Below are 16,020 nucleotides of genomic sequence, written 5' to 3'. Positions count from 1 at the left end.
ATTCATTCCTCTAGGGCCTTTAAAATGACTTACACATACAGGTAATCTTTGACTTAGTTGTGTCAGATTTTTGTGAATGGCATTTCTTGTCCAGTTAAGGTCTGGTCTTGCCCATCTCCTTATTATAAAAGCTCCTTTTTCTCTCTGCTTTCCTTGTCCATTTTGTCTTCCTGTTTGCCTTCATCAGCAAACATCCTATGTGAACTTTCCCTTGCTACTGAATTCTTTATCAGTGCTATCCTTTCCCCCACACTTCTGCCCCTTTCATAGGTAGTTTGTTTATTGAATGACTGCCTTTTCCTTTGTTCTTATGGTTGAACAATAGCTTGGTTTACCTGGATTGGTAAAGTATGGGGCCAGGTTTAAAGCTGTTCTTTGTTTTTAAAATCATATTATTCTTCTGGGGACCCAGTTACTTTATTGTGAGTGAAAAGAACGACAGGCCCTGACTTTTCGAGAACATACATGGATGATTTTAAATCTACTTCATGTTTCTTGGAGGGGGTGGGGGGTGTTGTGTGTGTGTATGATTTTATTCTGCTTATTTCTATCAGGTATTTGCATTGCTACTTCATTAGAAGCCGTAATCACAAATTTGGGTATTATATTATAAACAAAAATATGCTTAAAACAGTCTTAGAACCAGGCCTGTGCCTGAGGTAGGTGGGGCAGCAGATCTTCAATTATTGAGCAGCTTAAAGACAGCCTGGGATATATGAGATCCTATCTCAAAAACCTACAAAACAAAGCTTCCACAATTAAAAAAAAAAACAAGTAAAATTACGTTTGCTATAGATAGAGCTCAGATAAGATTTTTTTATTGAACTTTTACCATTTAACCAGTCACAGATAAAAATAATCTGAAAAATCACACTTATTAAAGTAAACCTCATTCCCAATAAAAATCGAATCACTGATTTTTTTATTATAAATTTCTCATTTTGATTTACTGAGAAAGGGATTCAAAAGGATATTTCTGATTAATGATTGATATATACCTCCATTGTCAATCTTTTAGGCCTTTTTTATGTTGGTTTAGTAGTTCTTACCATTCCCTTTTTTTCTTTTGCTTTGCAAATCTGATTTAAAAAGTAATCATAATCTTTAGTTTTATATAAGACTCGTGTGATTTTTACATTTCATTTTAACTGAATTGTAGTGTGAAAACAAATTATTGCATTGTTTTCCTTCTACCACCCAACAGTTTTTTTCTTTTCCCTTTCCAGCTTTCTTTTTCATGGCATTTAGTTATACTTGGCTCAAAAATATTTTAAAGATACTTTGGTTATATAGGATGTTCCTTCCTTTAGACTGTATTCTATTTTATCAATAATCTAAACAGTTATTTTCTATGTTATCGCCCATCTGTTTCTTCCTTTAAGTAGCTTTTGCAGAAAACGGTTTCTGATATTTTCTTCCCATGTTGTGCTTTGGTTTCTCAGAACATTGGACAACCAAAAGGGAGCTGGAGTAAAGAAGAGCCCTATGTTGTGTGGACAGTATCCTGTTAAAAGTGAGGGGAAGGAGCTGAAGATAGTTGTACAGCCTGAAACCCAGCACCGAGCTCGGTACCTGACAGAGGGCAGCCGAGGCTCAGTAAAAGATAGAACACAGCAAGGCTTTCCAACGGTGAAGGTACTCATTTTATTTTGTAATGTCTGAATACTGAGATACTTTGTGGGTAAAGGTTTATTCCCAGAACCCGAAGAGAACTGGCTCTACTTAGTTGTCCTGACCTCCCCACACCCATGCCACAGCACAAACATGCCCACATACGTGCTTCCCACACACAATCATCAAATAAATTGAATAAATTTAAAAATAATACATATGTATGTGATGAATTTTCTTTAGTTTTATTATTTTAACATAAGCTTCCTGGAATAGAGGGATAGAATTATTAGTTAGCTCGGTATAATAGAAAACAAATGTCTAATTGCGTCATAAGCCAAATAGTATTTAAGTAATATTTGAATTGTTGTTTGTTTAGCTGGTTGGTTTTGGTTTTTTAATGTTTTACTATAACTCAGGAACTCAATAAATATAGTCCAGGCCAGCCTTGAATTCATGGCAAGCCCTCTGCCCCAGTCTCCTGAGTGCTTGAATTATAGGTATGAGCCAACATGCCTGGTTAAATTTTAGCTAGAAAGATGAGAATTTGTTCTGAAAAGAAAAAAATATCTGCAGTTCATCATTTATTTTCTTTGTTTGTTTGGTAGTGATAGTAGATTCATCTGAAAATATTTAAGAAGAAATTTTAAAGTGAATGCAAAGAAACATAGCAGAAATTACTAAGAACTTAGCCAGAATTGTAGCATATGCATTCATTCTTTCATTCCTTTACTCATTCATTCATTCATTCATTCATTTATTTATTTTTGTGTATGAGTGTTCTGTCCATATATACAAATGCATGCCAGAAGAGGGCATCAGATCCTGTTATAGATGGCTGTGAGCCACCATGTGGGTGCTGGAAATTGAACTCAGGACCTCTGTCCCTCCTATCTACGAGGCAAAGAAAGGCAGAGCTCCATGAATTGGAGGTCAGCATGGTCTCCATAGAGAGTTCCAGGCTAGCCAGGAGTACCAGTCTCAAAACATAAGAACTTGGAAAATAAGAGTTTCAAAGATATCAGAATTACCTTTTAAGAACTTTGACTTGTAGTAAAATTTTACTACTTGGTGTATTTATTATAAAGAAAGTTATCATTGAAAATATGGACTGTCATTCATTTCACACTTGAATGAAATGATTGAAGCTCAGGATTGGGAAACTTGTCTGTGATCATTTATTTACATCAGTGTTACTGCTCTGATCCATCTGCACCCAGTCCCTCAAGTCCAGCACACATAACAGGCAAGAGAGAAATTCAAGTTTTGCTTTGTGTGTGTCTAGCTGGATAGTTTAGTAGTTTTGTCAGTCTTCTTAATCTGATTATCTGTCTTAAAGTTCTGCTTGGTTTAAGTACTTACACAGTTAAATGCATTAGTATTAGATTAATTGCCTTACTATGATAGGAATGAATGACTGCCCTGAGCAGTTCATTTACTCACTCACTCAATAGACACTCAAAAAACAAACAAACAAAAAACCCAAATTTTTTACGTTTTCTGTTCTCTGCTAAAATATTACATAATCAATCTATAAAGGGAGGCCAGAATGGATACATGTTTCTTTATTTCTTTAATTATTTTTATGATGATGATCATCTACTGCAAAGAGATGCAAATATAATGGGATAGAAAGATGTGGCATTTTTGTAATTTTTCCTTGCATTTTTTAATCAACACCTTCAGTGTCTTTTAAACATGATATTCTATATATGAACTAACATTTTTTTTTATGAGAGTTTTTCTAGAGACTTATAGTGATCATGTATCTGACCATAGATGTTCTGGCCCAGGATTTCATGAAACAGTCTTTAGAAGTGAACTTCATTTTTCTGTCATTTCAAATGCTTTTCTTCTTAAACTGCTTCCGTAGTAATAATTTATCATATATATTCTCATTTGATGATGAAGACGTTTCTGTTAATATAATTCAGTGGTGGTAGCATATCCCAAGTAATCTAATCTGTATACTGCAATTGCGTATCTATTCCCATCTGTTTATATAAATAGATTTTGTGATAGTTTAGCTTAGACATTTAAAGGAATTTAAAATGTAGTTATTGTAGAACTAGTACAGTATTTTTCTTTATTTTGGTTGTGAGTCTGGCCTTTGATGGTTGAACCACCTCCAGCTCCCCCTGCATACTTTATTTTTTTGAGACAGGACTCTCTATAGTTCTGATTATCATGGAATTCACAGAAATCCACCTATCTGTACTGTGGCACCAGGCCTGACTGCAATTTTTCTTTATAAGAAAATGTTTGAGCTGGATTGTGGGTAGAGTACTAACTAGCATTTGTGAGCATCTGGGTTTAGTCTTCAACACACCAAAAACAAAAAGGAAGGAAAAGAAGAGTTTACATATTTTCTTTTATGTTTAAAACTAGATGAAGTTCAGTTTTAATATAGGATTTGATTTTAGTTTTTGAGACAGGGCTTCTCTGTGTAGTTGTGGCTGTCCTGGAACTCACTCTGTAGACCAGGCTCCCTGGAACTCAGAGATCCGCCTGCCTCTGCCTCCCAAATGCTGGGATTAAAGGCGTGCGCCACCACTGCCTGGCCAGGATTTGATTTTGAATGTTGAGTTTATAATGAGCTTATTTAAAATGCCACCCAGTGCTTATGCTGCATGTTTTCTGGTTCCAGCTGGAAGGTCATAATGAACCGGTAGTGTTGCAGGTGTTTGTGGGCAATGATTCTGGTCGAGTGAAACCACACGGATTTTACCAAGCCTGTAGGGTAACTGGACGAAATACCACCCCCTGCAAAGAAGTGGACATTGAAGGGACCACTGTTATAGAAGTCGGCCTCGATCCTAGCAACAACATGACACTGGCGTAAGAACTTAATAAAATCGCTCTCTTTCTCTCTCTCTCTACTTCTCCCTTGCCCTCCTCCCTTTTCCCCTCTCCCTTTTCTTTTTCCTCCCCCTTTTCCCCCCTCCCCTTTCCCTTTTCCTCTTTTTAGTGGCAAGGTTGGGCAAGGTTGCAGTATATCATTTTGACTGGCTTGGAACTCACAGAGATCTGCCACCTGGGTGCTAGGTTAAAGGTGTGTGCCACTATGCCTGGCAAATTTTTATTTTATTTTTTGTATGTTTTTTTTGTTTTGTTTTGTTTTTATTCTTTTTGGAGACAGGATCTCTCTACATAGCCCTGGCTGTACTGTGGAACTACTGTATAGACCAGGCTGGGCCTGTCTCTGCCTTCCAAGTCCTTACATTAAAGTTGTGCACCACCACACTTGGCTGATGGGAAATTTTAAAAATGGATCTACTTTATTTATGTGTGTGTATTCCTTTGTGAGTTTATGTGAATTATGTGTGTGCAGTTGCCTTCAGAGGATATTGAATCTTCTGGAATTAAAGTGACAGGCAGTTGCGAGCCAACCTGCATGACTGCTAGAAACCAAACCCAAGTCCTCTGCAAGATTAGCAAGTGCTCTTAACCTCTGAGCCATTTCTCTAGTTCCTACGATACTTTTTATTATTTATTATACTTTTATGATACTTGGGAAAATATTTATCATTCTAGAGAATAGAAGATTTTGAGTCTCTCTCTCTCTCTCTCTCTCTCTCTCTCTCTCTCTCTCTCTCTCTCTCTCTCTCGTTTTTTCAAGACAGGGTTTCTCTGTATACCCCTGGCTGTACTGGAACTAGCCCTGTAGACCAGGCTGGCTTCTAACTCAGAGATCCATCTGCCTCTGCTTCCTGAGTGCTAGGTAAGGTATGGGTCACCATGTTTAGCTGATTTTGAGGATTTTACTAAAATGTTTTAAATAGAACAAACTCTTCTTTTAAAGAGGTTCCTACAGGGCTATAGCAGTGGTTTTGCTCACAACCAAAAAGACAAAAAGGGTCCTCTAGAATGGTGACGGACTAAATTGGGAAATGAAGGCTCAGGAGAATGCTGGCTTTTTAGAAGATGAGATCAAGACTTATTGAAATTTTTAATATTAATACTGAGAATAAAAGTTACATAGCCAGGGGCCTGGGGGATGTATCTTGATTGGCCCTTCGTTGGATCCCCAGCACAATGTGACCTAGGTGGGTCTGTAACACAAGCACTCAGAGGTGGAGTCAAGAGAGCCAGAAGTTCATGGTCACACTTGACTACATAATGAAATTGGGACCCTGTTTCCAAAAGAAAACAGAGAAGAAATATTTTTTAAAACCCTAAAATAACCCTTCCAGAGGTGGTTCAGAGAAGACATCCTAGGGCCTATATGGTAGAATGAGGTACTGAGTCACAAAAAGTTGTCTTCTGACCTCCACACATACCTTGGCATGCCTGCCTTCAACAAGAATGAACAAATGAATGTTCTAAAAATTGTATGAATAACTTAAATTTTATTGTGTGGATTTTTTGTGGGGGAGGGTTGTTTGTTTGTGTTTTGTGTTTGTTTTTGTATAGTCCTTGCTGTCCTGGAGTTCTCTATATAGACAATGTTTATCTTTCCAGGTTTTTGTTCAGTTTTGTTTTTGACAAAATTGAGATAATACTATGTCCATTATTTTGTAATCTGCTTTTCAGTTAATTTAGGAATATTTTGCAGTTTTTAAAAATGCTACCAGTTTTTAATGCCTATATATAACCTTCCACTGCAGAGGCTAGTTACTAATTTTTTCCCCCTGAGGTAGGGTTTCTCTGTGTAGCTTTGGAGCCTGTCCTGACACTAACTCTGTAAACCAGGTTGTCCTTGAACTCACAAAGATCCACCTAACTCTGTCTTCCCCAGTGCTGGGATTAAAGGCGTGTGCCTGGCATTTTTTTTTTTTTAATAAAGCATAACCCATTCTGGTTTTTAAAAACATTTTACTTGAGGTGTATGAAGTTTTGCCTGTATGTCTATGCACCACTTGTATGCCTGATGCCCACAGAGGGCATCACATCCTCTGAGACTTCAGTAACAGACAGTTTTGAGCCTTCATGTAGGCGTTAGGAACTGAGGCATTGTCCTCTGTTCTAGTTAGATAGAGCCAGTGTTCTTAATTGCTGAGCCATCTTTCCACTCCCTCATTCTGTTTTAATATCTGAGTTAGCTACAAAAACAAAGTCCATTTTCCTTTCTAAAAGAAACAGAACAGGGGCTGGAGAGATAGTCCATCAGTTAAGAGCACTTATGGCTTGTTTAGAGGGATTAGGGTTTCAGTTCCCAGCACCCACATGGCTGCTTAGAAGCTGACTTTATTTAATTCCAGTTCCAAGAGATCTGATGCCCTCCTAGCTCCGAGGATACCAAGCACACACATGGTACACAGATACACTGACAAACAAATGCATACAATAAATAAATAAGACAGTATATGCTATGCATACACACACACACACACATATATATTTTTAAAGGCAGAGTCTCACTGTATAGCCTGAGTTTCCTGGAACTTGCTATGTTGACAAGACTGGCCTCAAACTCAGAGAGGTCTGCCTGCCTCTACCTCACAAGTACCCACAAAAATACATAAGTCTTTTGAAGGCCATTACTTATGTTCATATTTAAGGAATAATTTTGTTTCTTTACTGTTTTTTCATTTTAAATAGAAGACTGATGAGAGTAAGAGCTTTAGTATTTAAAATTTATTATTTGGGGGCCTTTTGACTATTACATATTCAAAGAATTAAAAGAATCAGCCTTTTAAATAAAGAAACTTGTTTTAAAATGTTGTACTATTGCTGGGCAGTGGTGGCACTGACTTTAATCCCAGCACTGAGGAGTGAGAGGCAGGTAGATCTCTGTGAGTTTCGGACCAGCCTGATCTACAACCATCTCAAAAAAAAAAATCTCAAAAACAACAACAAAACGTTGTACTATTTAGACAATAACAGTGTCATTTGGTCGATTTTTTTTCTGTTTTTAGGGTGGACTGCGTAGGAATATTGAAGCTGAGGAATGCCGATGTTGAAGCCAGAATAGGAATTGCTGGTTCCAAGAAAAAGAGCACTCGAGCCAGATTGGTTTTTCGAGTCAATATCACAAGGAAAGACGGCTCCACTCTGACATTGCAGACACCCTCTTCCCCAATTTTGTGTAGTAAGTAAGGAAATACGGAGATGCTAGATATATGAAGAGTTCTTAAGCTCAATTTTTCAGGTATCTGTAAAATTTAATGTTTATACTTCATCTCATGAACATGTCAAACTTGAAACACTTTAAAGCTGTAGTCAAGAGAACACAGTGGTGCTGGATGGATGGTGGTGGTGCACGCCTTTAATCCCAGCATTTTGGGAGGCAGAGACAGGCAGAACTCTGTGAATTTGAGGCCAGCCTGGTCTACAGAGTGAGTTCCAGGACAGGACAGGCTCCAAAGCTACTGAGAAACCCTGTCTTGGAAAAAAAAAAGTTGTTAGCTGGATTGGTGGCACAGACTGTAATCCTAGTTAACTAAGGGTAGAAGCAAGAAGATGGCCAGAGTATAGTCCAGTCTGTTCTGAAAGACAAGATATGTTTCAGACTCTAAGTCATTCTTAGCTCTCACCTTAGTAGTGAGGTTAAGGACATCCTGAGCTACCAGAAATCCATCTCAGAACTTAAAAGTATTAAAATACATTAGAAAGATACCTAACCATTTATAGGACCCTATTATCATCATATGCTGATATTGTAAAGGGCTGAAGAGAGGATGGTTGTTCTTCTAGAGCACTTAGATTTGATTCCTAGCAGTTACAGGGTAGCGCAGAGTCTCAGGGATCTGATGCCCCATTCCCCCTCCATGGGCAGTGTATGCATGTGGTGCACAGACATACATGCAGGCAAAACACATAAAATTATGTTAAATTAAAAATAATTAAGTAATTTGAGGGCTTCTAAGATGGCTCAGCAGGTAAAAGCACTTGTTACCAAGCCTGATGTTATGAGTTGGGTCCCTGGAACCCATATGGTGGAGAGGACTGACTCCCATAAGTTGTGATACACAATATAAATTTTAATGTAATTTAAAAAATATTTTACATAATTTGAGCCAGAGATTGTGTCACTTAAGTGTCCTGGATTAGTTTCCCAGCAGTGTCCCCCCAAATAAGTTATTTAAATAGGATGCCAGAAGGCAATTGCCTAGCCCTAGGATTTCTAAGCTTCTTTGCCATGAGCTTTTAGAACATTAAAGCCAAACAAGCATTATGTGTAGTATGTGTTTAGGTGTGTGTGCTCCACAGTGCACATGCAAGGTCAAAGCCTGCTTTTAGTAATGGGTTCTTTGCTTCTGCTGTGTGGATTCTGGGACCCAAGACTTAGAGCCATCTCACCAACCCAAACACATTGATTTCTTTAAAAATAGAGTTTTAGGGGCTGCTTAAGGTGGCTCAGAGGTTAAGAGCACTGACTGATCTTCTAGAGGTTTTGAGTTCAATTCCCAGCAAGTACATGTTGGCTAACAACCATCTGTAAGGAGATCTGGTGCCCTTTTCTAGCCTGCAGACATATATAAAAAGGACTATTTATCATTATTGTTATAAATAATAAATAAATCCTTTTAAAAAATACATTTTTTAAATTTAGTGTGAATGGATGGTTTTGCCTGTTTACCACATCGTTCCTGGTACCCACAGAGGCCAGAAGATGACATCAGATCCCCTGGAACTGAAGTTAGAAATGATTGTGAACCATGTGGGTGCTAGGAATTGAACCTGACAACTTGAGTTTGATATCTGGACCCACTTAGTAGAAGTAAAGAACTGACTCTCACAGGTTATTCTTGGACTACCCACTGTGGCATGCATGTGTACATGCTTGCATACATAGAGAGAGACACAGGTGGATACACAGTCTGACATAAATAAAATGTAATAACTCCCCCCCCAATTTGTGATTAACAGAAACAATTCATAAAACTGGATTCATGATATAAGTTATAGATTAGACTGAGTGTTGGTGGCTCTTTTTATGGAATGTTTATCTGTGTATATCCACAGCTCAGCCAGCAGGAGTTCCTGAGATCTTAAAGAAAAGTTTGCATAGCTGTTCAGTGAAAGGAGAGGAAGAAGTGTTTTTAATTGGGAAGAACTTTCTGAAAGGAACTAAAGTTATTTTCCAGGAAAATGTTTCTGGTAAGTAGGGCATATAAGTGTTCCATGTTTCCCTTATAAGAATACAGTTAAAGCTGCAGAGTGGAAAAGTTCAAAATCTTTTAAATCACTGTTTTTGTTTCCATCAGATGAACACTCTTGGAAATCAGAAGCTGAGATAGACATGGAATTGTTCCATCAGGTACAATTTAAACGTTTGAAGTAATTTTGTTGTTTGTTCTGAGCAGTTTCACTTTTGTTTGGGCAGCTTCATCAATTATGTATTTTATTTATTCTGTCACATAATCAGGTGACTCCCACTTTGCCATGAGCAGCAGGAACATCCTCTAGAGCACTATTGGCAGGAACAAGTGGGGTCCTTGCAATACCAAGCGTGTAATAGATACCATGGAAGACTTGTCAGTTCATTTCATTGTCCTGAAGGAAAAGGGAACTGTGATCTAAAGTCTGCTCTTTCTGAGGGCACTGCACCCCTTGTTCTAATTTAATTCTATGTATCTAGTTTTACTAGGTAATTGAAGCCTATGACTCAATAGAATACTTTCTTGTGCTGTGAACATGTATCAGTTTGTTATTGTTATTGTTACCTATTTAGACAGGGTCTCACTACATACACACTTTGAATTTTGACATATTGGTTAGATTACTATAATCCCCCTTTATTTTAGTGTGCTCTCCTTTCCCCTCACCCTCTCCTTTACCCTCATTCTCTTCCCCTTTATTGTCTTCTCTCCCACTTGTTTCAATTTTCCTATCCTCTTCTATCCATTTTTTATTCTTCCTTCCCTTCTGAGAAATGGGATGTTACCCACCCCACCCCCTGTTTTTTTCTTTTCGTGAAATGCTCATGTAGTCTAGGCTGGTTGTGAATTCGCTATATAGCCAAGGGTGACCTTGAACTTCTGCCTCTGCTTCCCAGGTGCTGGGATCATAAACATGTATTATTATACCTGGCTTCTCCAGTACCAGGGATTGAACCCAGGGCTTCATGCATGCTAGACAAGCACTAACAGTTGAGCCATGTCCATCCTCAGCCTAATAATTAAATTTACATGAAAAAATATGTATGATGTATATGTGTGGGCACACATGGCATGTAGTATGTGCATAATAAGTCAGGACAGATTTATGGACTTGGCTCTGTCTTTCCACCATATGATCTAGGCATCAAATCAGGTTTGTGTGGTAGATTTGGAATGCTAGAGGTCTTTAGAGGGCTGTGATTTTGTTGTTGGTTTACTATTGTATAGGGTGTGTTGGAGTGTGTGTACATGTGGTAGTCAGAGAACAACTCTGTGGTGTCAGTTTTCTCCTTCTACCTTTCTTTGGGTTTCAGGATCAAACTAGGTCATTAGGCATTTTCAGCAAGCATTTTTACCTGGTGAGCCATCTCCCCAGCCCAGTCTTGGACTTTCTGCCAATGAACTTATAAACTAAATCATAGCATGATAAGTCATTGTTTCTGTGGTTTTGTTCATTTTTAATTTTTTAAAAAATATTTATTTATTTATTATATATATAATATTCTGTCTGTGTGTATGTCTGCAGGCCAGAAGAGGGCACCAGACCTCATTACAGATGGTTGTGAGCCACCATGTGGTTGCGGGAATTGAACTCAGGACCTTTGGAAGAGCAGGCAATGCTCTTAACCACTGAGCCATCTCTCCAGCCCCTCATTTTTAATATTTTTAATTTATTATTTTTTTCAGAGAGAGAGGAGTTAAGTGCCTTTCTGGGAAACATTTTCTTAGAGTAGAGTAAGATCTGGTATTCTAGAGAACAGACCTAGAGCTTGCATTAAATGGAAAATAAAGCTGAAGTATTCGAAAGGAAAAGGTGTTAAAATGACAGAACCTTGAAACTGGACGTGGCAGTGTATACACCTATAAACCCAGGTTGAGGGGGGAGTAGTAAGACTCACAGGCCAGCCAGGCAATGTGTTTTAGATGACATCCTGAGTGCGTTTTGTGTTTGTGCATCCTGACAGATTGTGAGGCAGAGCACCACAAATCTTTGTGCAGCTTCTACTTTCTTTTGTTTGAGAGAGACAAAAAACAGTACTTTGAAGTGATTAAAAAGTGCTGTTATGCTGGGCAACGGTGATGCATGCCTTTGGGCAGAGGCAGGCAGATCTTTGAGTTCGAGGCCAGCCTGGTCTACAGAGTGAGTTCCAGGACAGGCTCCAAAGCTACAGGGAAACCCTATCTTGAAAACAAAACAAAAAACCCAAATCAAAACAACACTAAAAGGAAAGAAAGAAAGAGAAAAAGTTATGTTGGGAAAATAAATATAATTAGGTTTGGGGAAGAATAAATACTTCAAAAAATAGATGGGAAAGGGAAGGCTTCTGAGGAGGTGGTGTTTATGTATAAAACCTGGGTATGGGTAAGGAACTTGGCCATCTGAGAGAGATGAAAATACTATAGTTGGAGAGAACAAGTCTGAGATAAAGCTGGGAGTCTGAATGTGTAGAGAGGAGCAGCGGGCAGACCTGCTTTTCGTCCCACCTGCTCCCGCACGGCTAGCTTAGCCCCGGAAATAATAACGCACAAACTGTATTCTTTTAAACACTGCTTGGCCCATTAGTTCTAGCCTTTTATTGGCGAATTCTCACATCTTGATCAACCCATTTCTAGTAATCTGTATAATCTGTGTAGCACCACGAAGTGGTTACTTACTGGGAAGATTCTAGCCTGCATCCATCTTGGAGAGGAGAGCTATAGTGTCTGTCTCACTGCCTTCTTCCTCCCAGCATTCTGTTCTGCCTTTCCCACCTACCTATGTTCTGACCTATCAGGCCAAGCAGTTTCCTTTATTAACCAATGAACGTAACACGTAGACAGAAGGCCCACCTACATCATGAATGGAGCAGGAAGACCTAGAGATCGAGGCGGGTTTGAGCTTTGTAGCAAGACCTGACTCTAAAAATCTAGTGCATTTTTTTTATAACAAATTTTTAAAAGCTGTGCAGATAATGTATTTATTTTTCTCTTTTAACATTGCCTTTTTTTTTCCTGATTCTTACACTTTTCTTTAATTAGAACCATCTTATTGTGAAGGTTCCCCCGTATCATGACCAACATATAACTTTGCCTGTATCAGTCGGAATATATGTTGTGACCAATGCTGGAAGATCTCATGATGTTCAGCCATTTACATACACTCCAGACCCAGGTATGTCAAAATGAAAAACTCTGAACTAAAACGAATAATTAATTCCTAATCCTTTTGAAAAAGTTTGAAGTCCAGACAACCAAAAATAAACCTGTAAATATGAATTTCTACTAATTTGACTTGGAGATGGATATTTTCTCAAAAGACAGCTACAAGATACTACTGTTGTTCTTAGAATCCTTCCCTCCTGTTCTCAATAATAGAAGAGCTGACAGTGCTTGAAGGCAAGTGCTCCAGAGTCTGCACAGTTTACTTCCTAGTGAAAACCACTGTTCATTGAGTGCCTTTAAATGCAAAGGTGAAACTCCCAACTGAAAATTGCTAATGCTCTAGTTTGACTGGTTTATTACCCCTCCTTCCCCTCACATTAGGTTTGGTTTCAGGGCCTTAATATGCTAATTACATGCTTGACCACCAAACTATTCCTCTGGCCCTAGTGTGCATTCTAAAAAGGAGAAACTTGAATTAATAAGTAATAACATAATACTAGACTTACGTTAAATGTTTTGGTAGTTTGGTTGGTTGGTTTGGTTTGGTTTGGTTTTTTGAGACAGTATTTCTCTGTGTAACAGCTCTGGCTATTCCAGAACTCTATATGTAGACCAGGATGGCTGCCTGCCTTCTGAATGCTGGGATTAAAGGCCATTTGCCACCACTCCCTGGCAGTGTTTTAAATATAATTTTAAGCACTTCATGGTTTAGAAATCAGGGTGGCATGTGCTTTTAATCCCAGCAGGCAGATCTCTGTGAGTTCCAGGATAGCCAGAACTGTTACACATAGAAACTGAGAACCAGGGAGCAAAAAAGAAAACAAAATTGGAGTACAAAAGTAACTGGGGTTAAAGGCTACACCACTACTGCCTTGCTTTAAAAACATTTTTATTAGGCTTGAGACTTCAATCTGGAGTGTAAAGTGCTTGCCGTGCAGTGTGAAAACCTGAACTTGATTCCCTGAACACATTTTCTAAAACCAGTTGTAATAGTGTGAGCTTGTAAGTACCAGAGCTAGTGAGTGTGAGATAGGAGAATCCTTGCTCGCCAGCCAAGCCTAATCAGTGAGCACCAGGCCAATGAGAGACCCTGTCTTAATAGAAAAAAATGGTTGGTTCCTAGAGATATCTGAGGTTTACCTTTGGCCTCTTACACAAATGGACATACATGTGCACACATATCTACACATACATATAATAAAGGGAATTAAATATAGGTTAGAGAGATGGCTCAGTCAGTAAAGTACTTGTTGCACAAGATTAAGATCCTGAGATCCATGGCTAGGACCCACACAAGAAAGCTGACTACAGTGGTACAAGCCTAGAGAACTGGATTAGTGACTGTCTTAGGGTTTCTGCTTTCTGCTAGAACCTAGGACCGCCAGCCCAGGAATAGAGCCACCCACAATGGACTGGGCCCTCGCCCATCAATCAGTAATTAATAACATTCCTTACAGCCAGATGTTATGGAAGTGGATGTTATGGAAGCGTTTTCTCAATTGAGTTTCCTCAAGATTGTATGTTGTTGAACAGTTATTGCTCTTGCAGAGAACCCAGGTTCAGTTCCCAGCACCCACATGCACTGGAGAAATGGAGGCAAGAAGATCTGTGGCTTGGTAGCCAGCCAATCTAGCTAAATCTAGATGACCTCCTGATTTGACTAGGACAGTGTTTCCTCAACCTTTCTAATGCTTTGACCCTGTCTTAATAGAAAAAAATGATTGGTTCCTCATGTTGTGGTGACCCTCATCCCAGCCATAAAATTATTTCTTTGCTACTTTAATAACTGTAATTTTGCCACTGTTACCATAAATTTTTGGTATGCAGGATTTCTGATAAATGACCCCTTTGGGGTTTTGACGCACAGGTTGAGAACCACTGGGAAAGGAACCCTTTTCTCAGCAATAGTAATAAAAATTATTACTATTTGAAGCCAAACTGACTTATTTGGAGTTCAAAATTATCATTTAGAAATGATCTCTGTTGCCGGGCGGTGGTGGCTCACGCCTTTAATCCCAGCACTCTGGAGGCAGAGGCAGGAGGATCTCTGTGAGTTCGAGGCCAGCCTGGACTACAGGAGCTAGTTCCAGGACAGGAACCAAAAGCTACGGAGAAACCCTGTCTCAGTTAAAAAAAAAAAAGATCTTTGTTTTCCAGCTCATAAAATCAAAAGCTGTTCTGGAAGATTTAATAGTAGGCTTACTGTTCTCTGTTTATGCTAGTAAAGATTCGTTTCCAAAGTTTTACGGAAAGAATAATCATAGAGCTAGTATGTTTTAACTATATAGAGCTAGCATATTTTAACTTACTTTAAATATTAACAAATTTTTTGGGTTGATACTTTTAAATAAATTCATATAGGTAAATAATTTTTTTCTTGCTAGTACTCTGATATAGCTGTTAAGTTTTAAATATCTCTTCCATCCATCTCATGTCACTAATATGTATAGTGTTTAAAGGATTCTTGAAGTTTTCTGATCTGGTCAGTGATCACATGTCCTATCTAGTTGGAGATGAATGCATTTTAGAGGGTAGTCTGCTGGTTATAAAAATTAACTCAACCCAGGACTAGAGTAAATAAGTCAGTAACGTGCTGAGAAGATATTCCAGTTAAAGAGTAAGAATATGTGCTTTAAAGAGTAAGAATATGTGCTTTGCCAGGATCAATAAATTGAAATAAATATGTGACTTTTATTTTCACAGCAGCAGCTGGAGCTTTGAATGTCAGTGTGAAAAAGGAGACGTCTAGTCCAGCAAGGCCTTGCTCTTTTGAAGAAGCCATGAAAGGTACCAAGTTGATATTTCTTAGATACTAATTTGGCCATCCTAAGCGTTCACTAGTAAACCTTAGTGCATTGTCCACTCTGATGTGTTCTGATACTTAGCAAGGTGTTTTCCAAATTATAAAATAAATATTTGTCTGACTTTACTGATGCAGAGACTTGTTTTTCAATTTGCTATTTTCCTTTATTTAGCATATTGATATACTTTAAAAACAAAACCATAATAGACCAAATATGATGGTGTATACTTGGAATCCTAACACTTGGGAGGCAGGGGAATCATGAGTTCAAGTTCAAGACCATAGGCTACACAGCAAGGCCTTCTATCAAAATAACAAATATGTTACAATAGAGGAATTTTGTTTTAAAATTCTTTCTTTTTTTTTTTTTTTTTTTTTTTTTTTTTTTTTTTTTTTTTTTTTTTTTTTTTTTTTTTTTTT

At 38.2% G+C, this 16,020-nt stretch overlaps 1 protein-coding gene across 10 annotated transcripts in view; it reads left to right on the top strand.

Moving 5' to 3' along the window:
• Positions 1–16,020, top strand: part of Nfat5 (nuclear factor of activated T cells 5) — an 83,545-nt gene that overhangs the window by 49,441 nt on the left and 18,084 nt on the right. For 7 of the 10 annotated variants that reach the window (XM_050143481.1, XM_050143479.1, XM_050143486.1 and 4 more), the window contains 7 exons: positions 1,443–1,635; positions 4,259–4,449; positions 7,470–7,642; positions 9,520–9,654; positions 9,762–9,814; positions 12,675–12,807; positions 15,501–15,584. In XM_050143481.1, the coding sequence (XP_049999438.1) occupies positions 1,443–1,635; positions 4,259–4,449; positions 7,470–7,642; positions 9,520–9,654; positions 9,762–9,814; positions 12,675–12,807; positions 15,501–15,584 (962 nt within the window). The remainder of the gene's footprint in view (positions 1–1,442; positions 1,636–4,258; positions 4,450–7,469; positions 7,643–9,519; positions 9,655–9,761; positions 9,815–12,674; positions 12,808–15,500; positions 15,585–16,020) is intronic. The other 3 variants (XM_050143483.1, XM_050143480.1, XM_050143487.1) reach the window with 1 other exon arrangement.

Source organism: Alexandromys fortis, unplaced genomic scaffold (genome assembly GCF_014885135.2).
Source record: "Alexandromys fortis isolate MF-2015 unplaced genomic scaffold, M_Fortis_MF-2015_v1.1 scaffold_1, whole genome shotgun sequence".
Classification (NCBI taxonomy): Eukaryota; Metazoa; Chordata; class Mammalia; order Rodentia; family Cricetidae; genus Alexandromys; species Alexandromys fortis.
The sequence above is the reverse complement of the archived record's forward strand: the minus strand, read 5'-3'. Positions and strand labels throughout refer to the sequence as shown.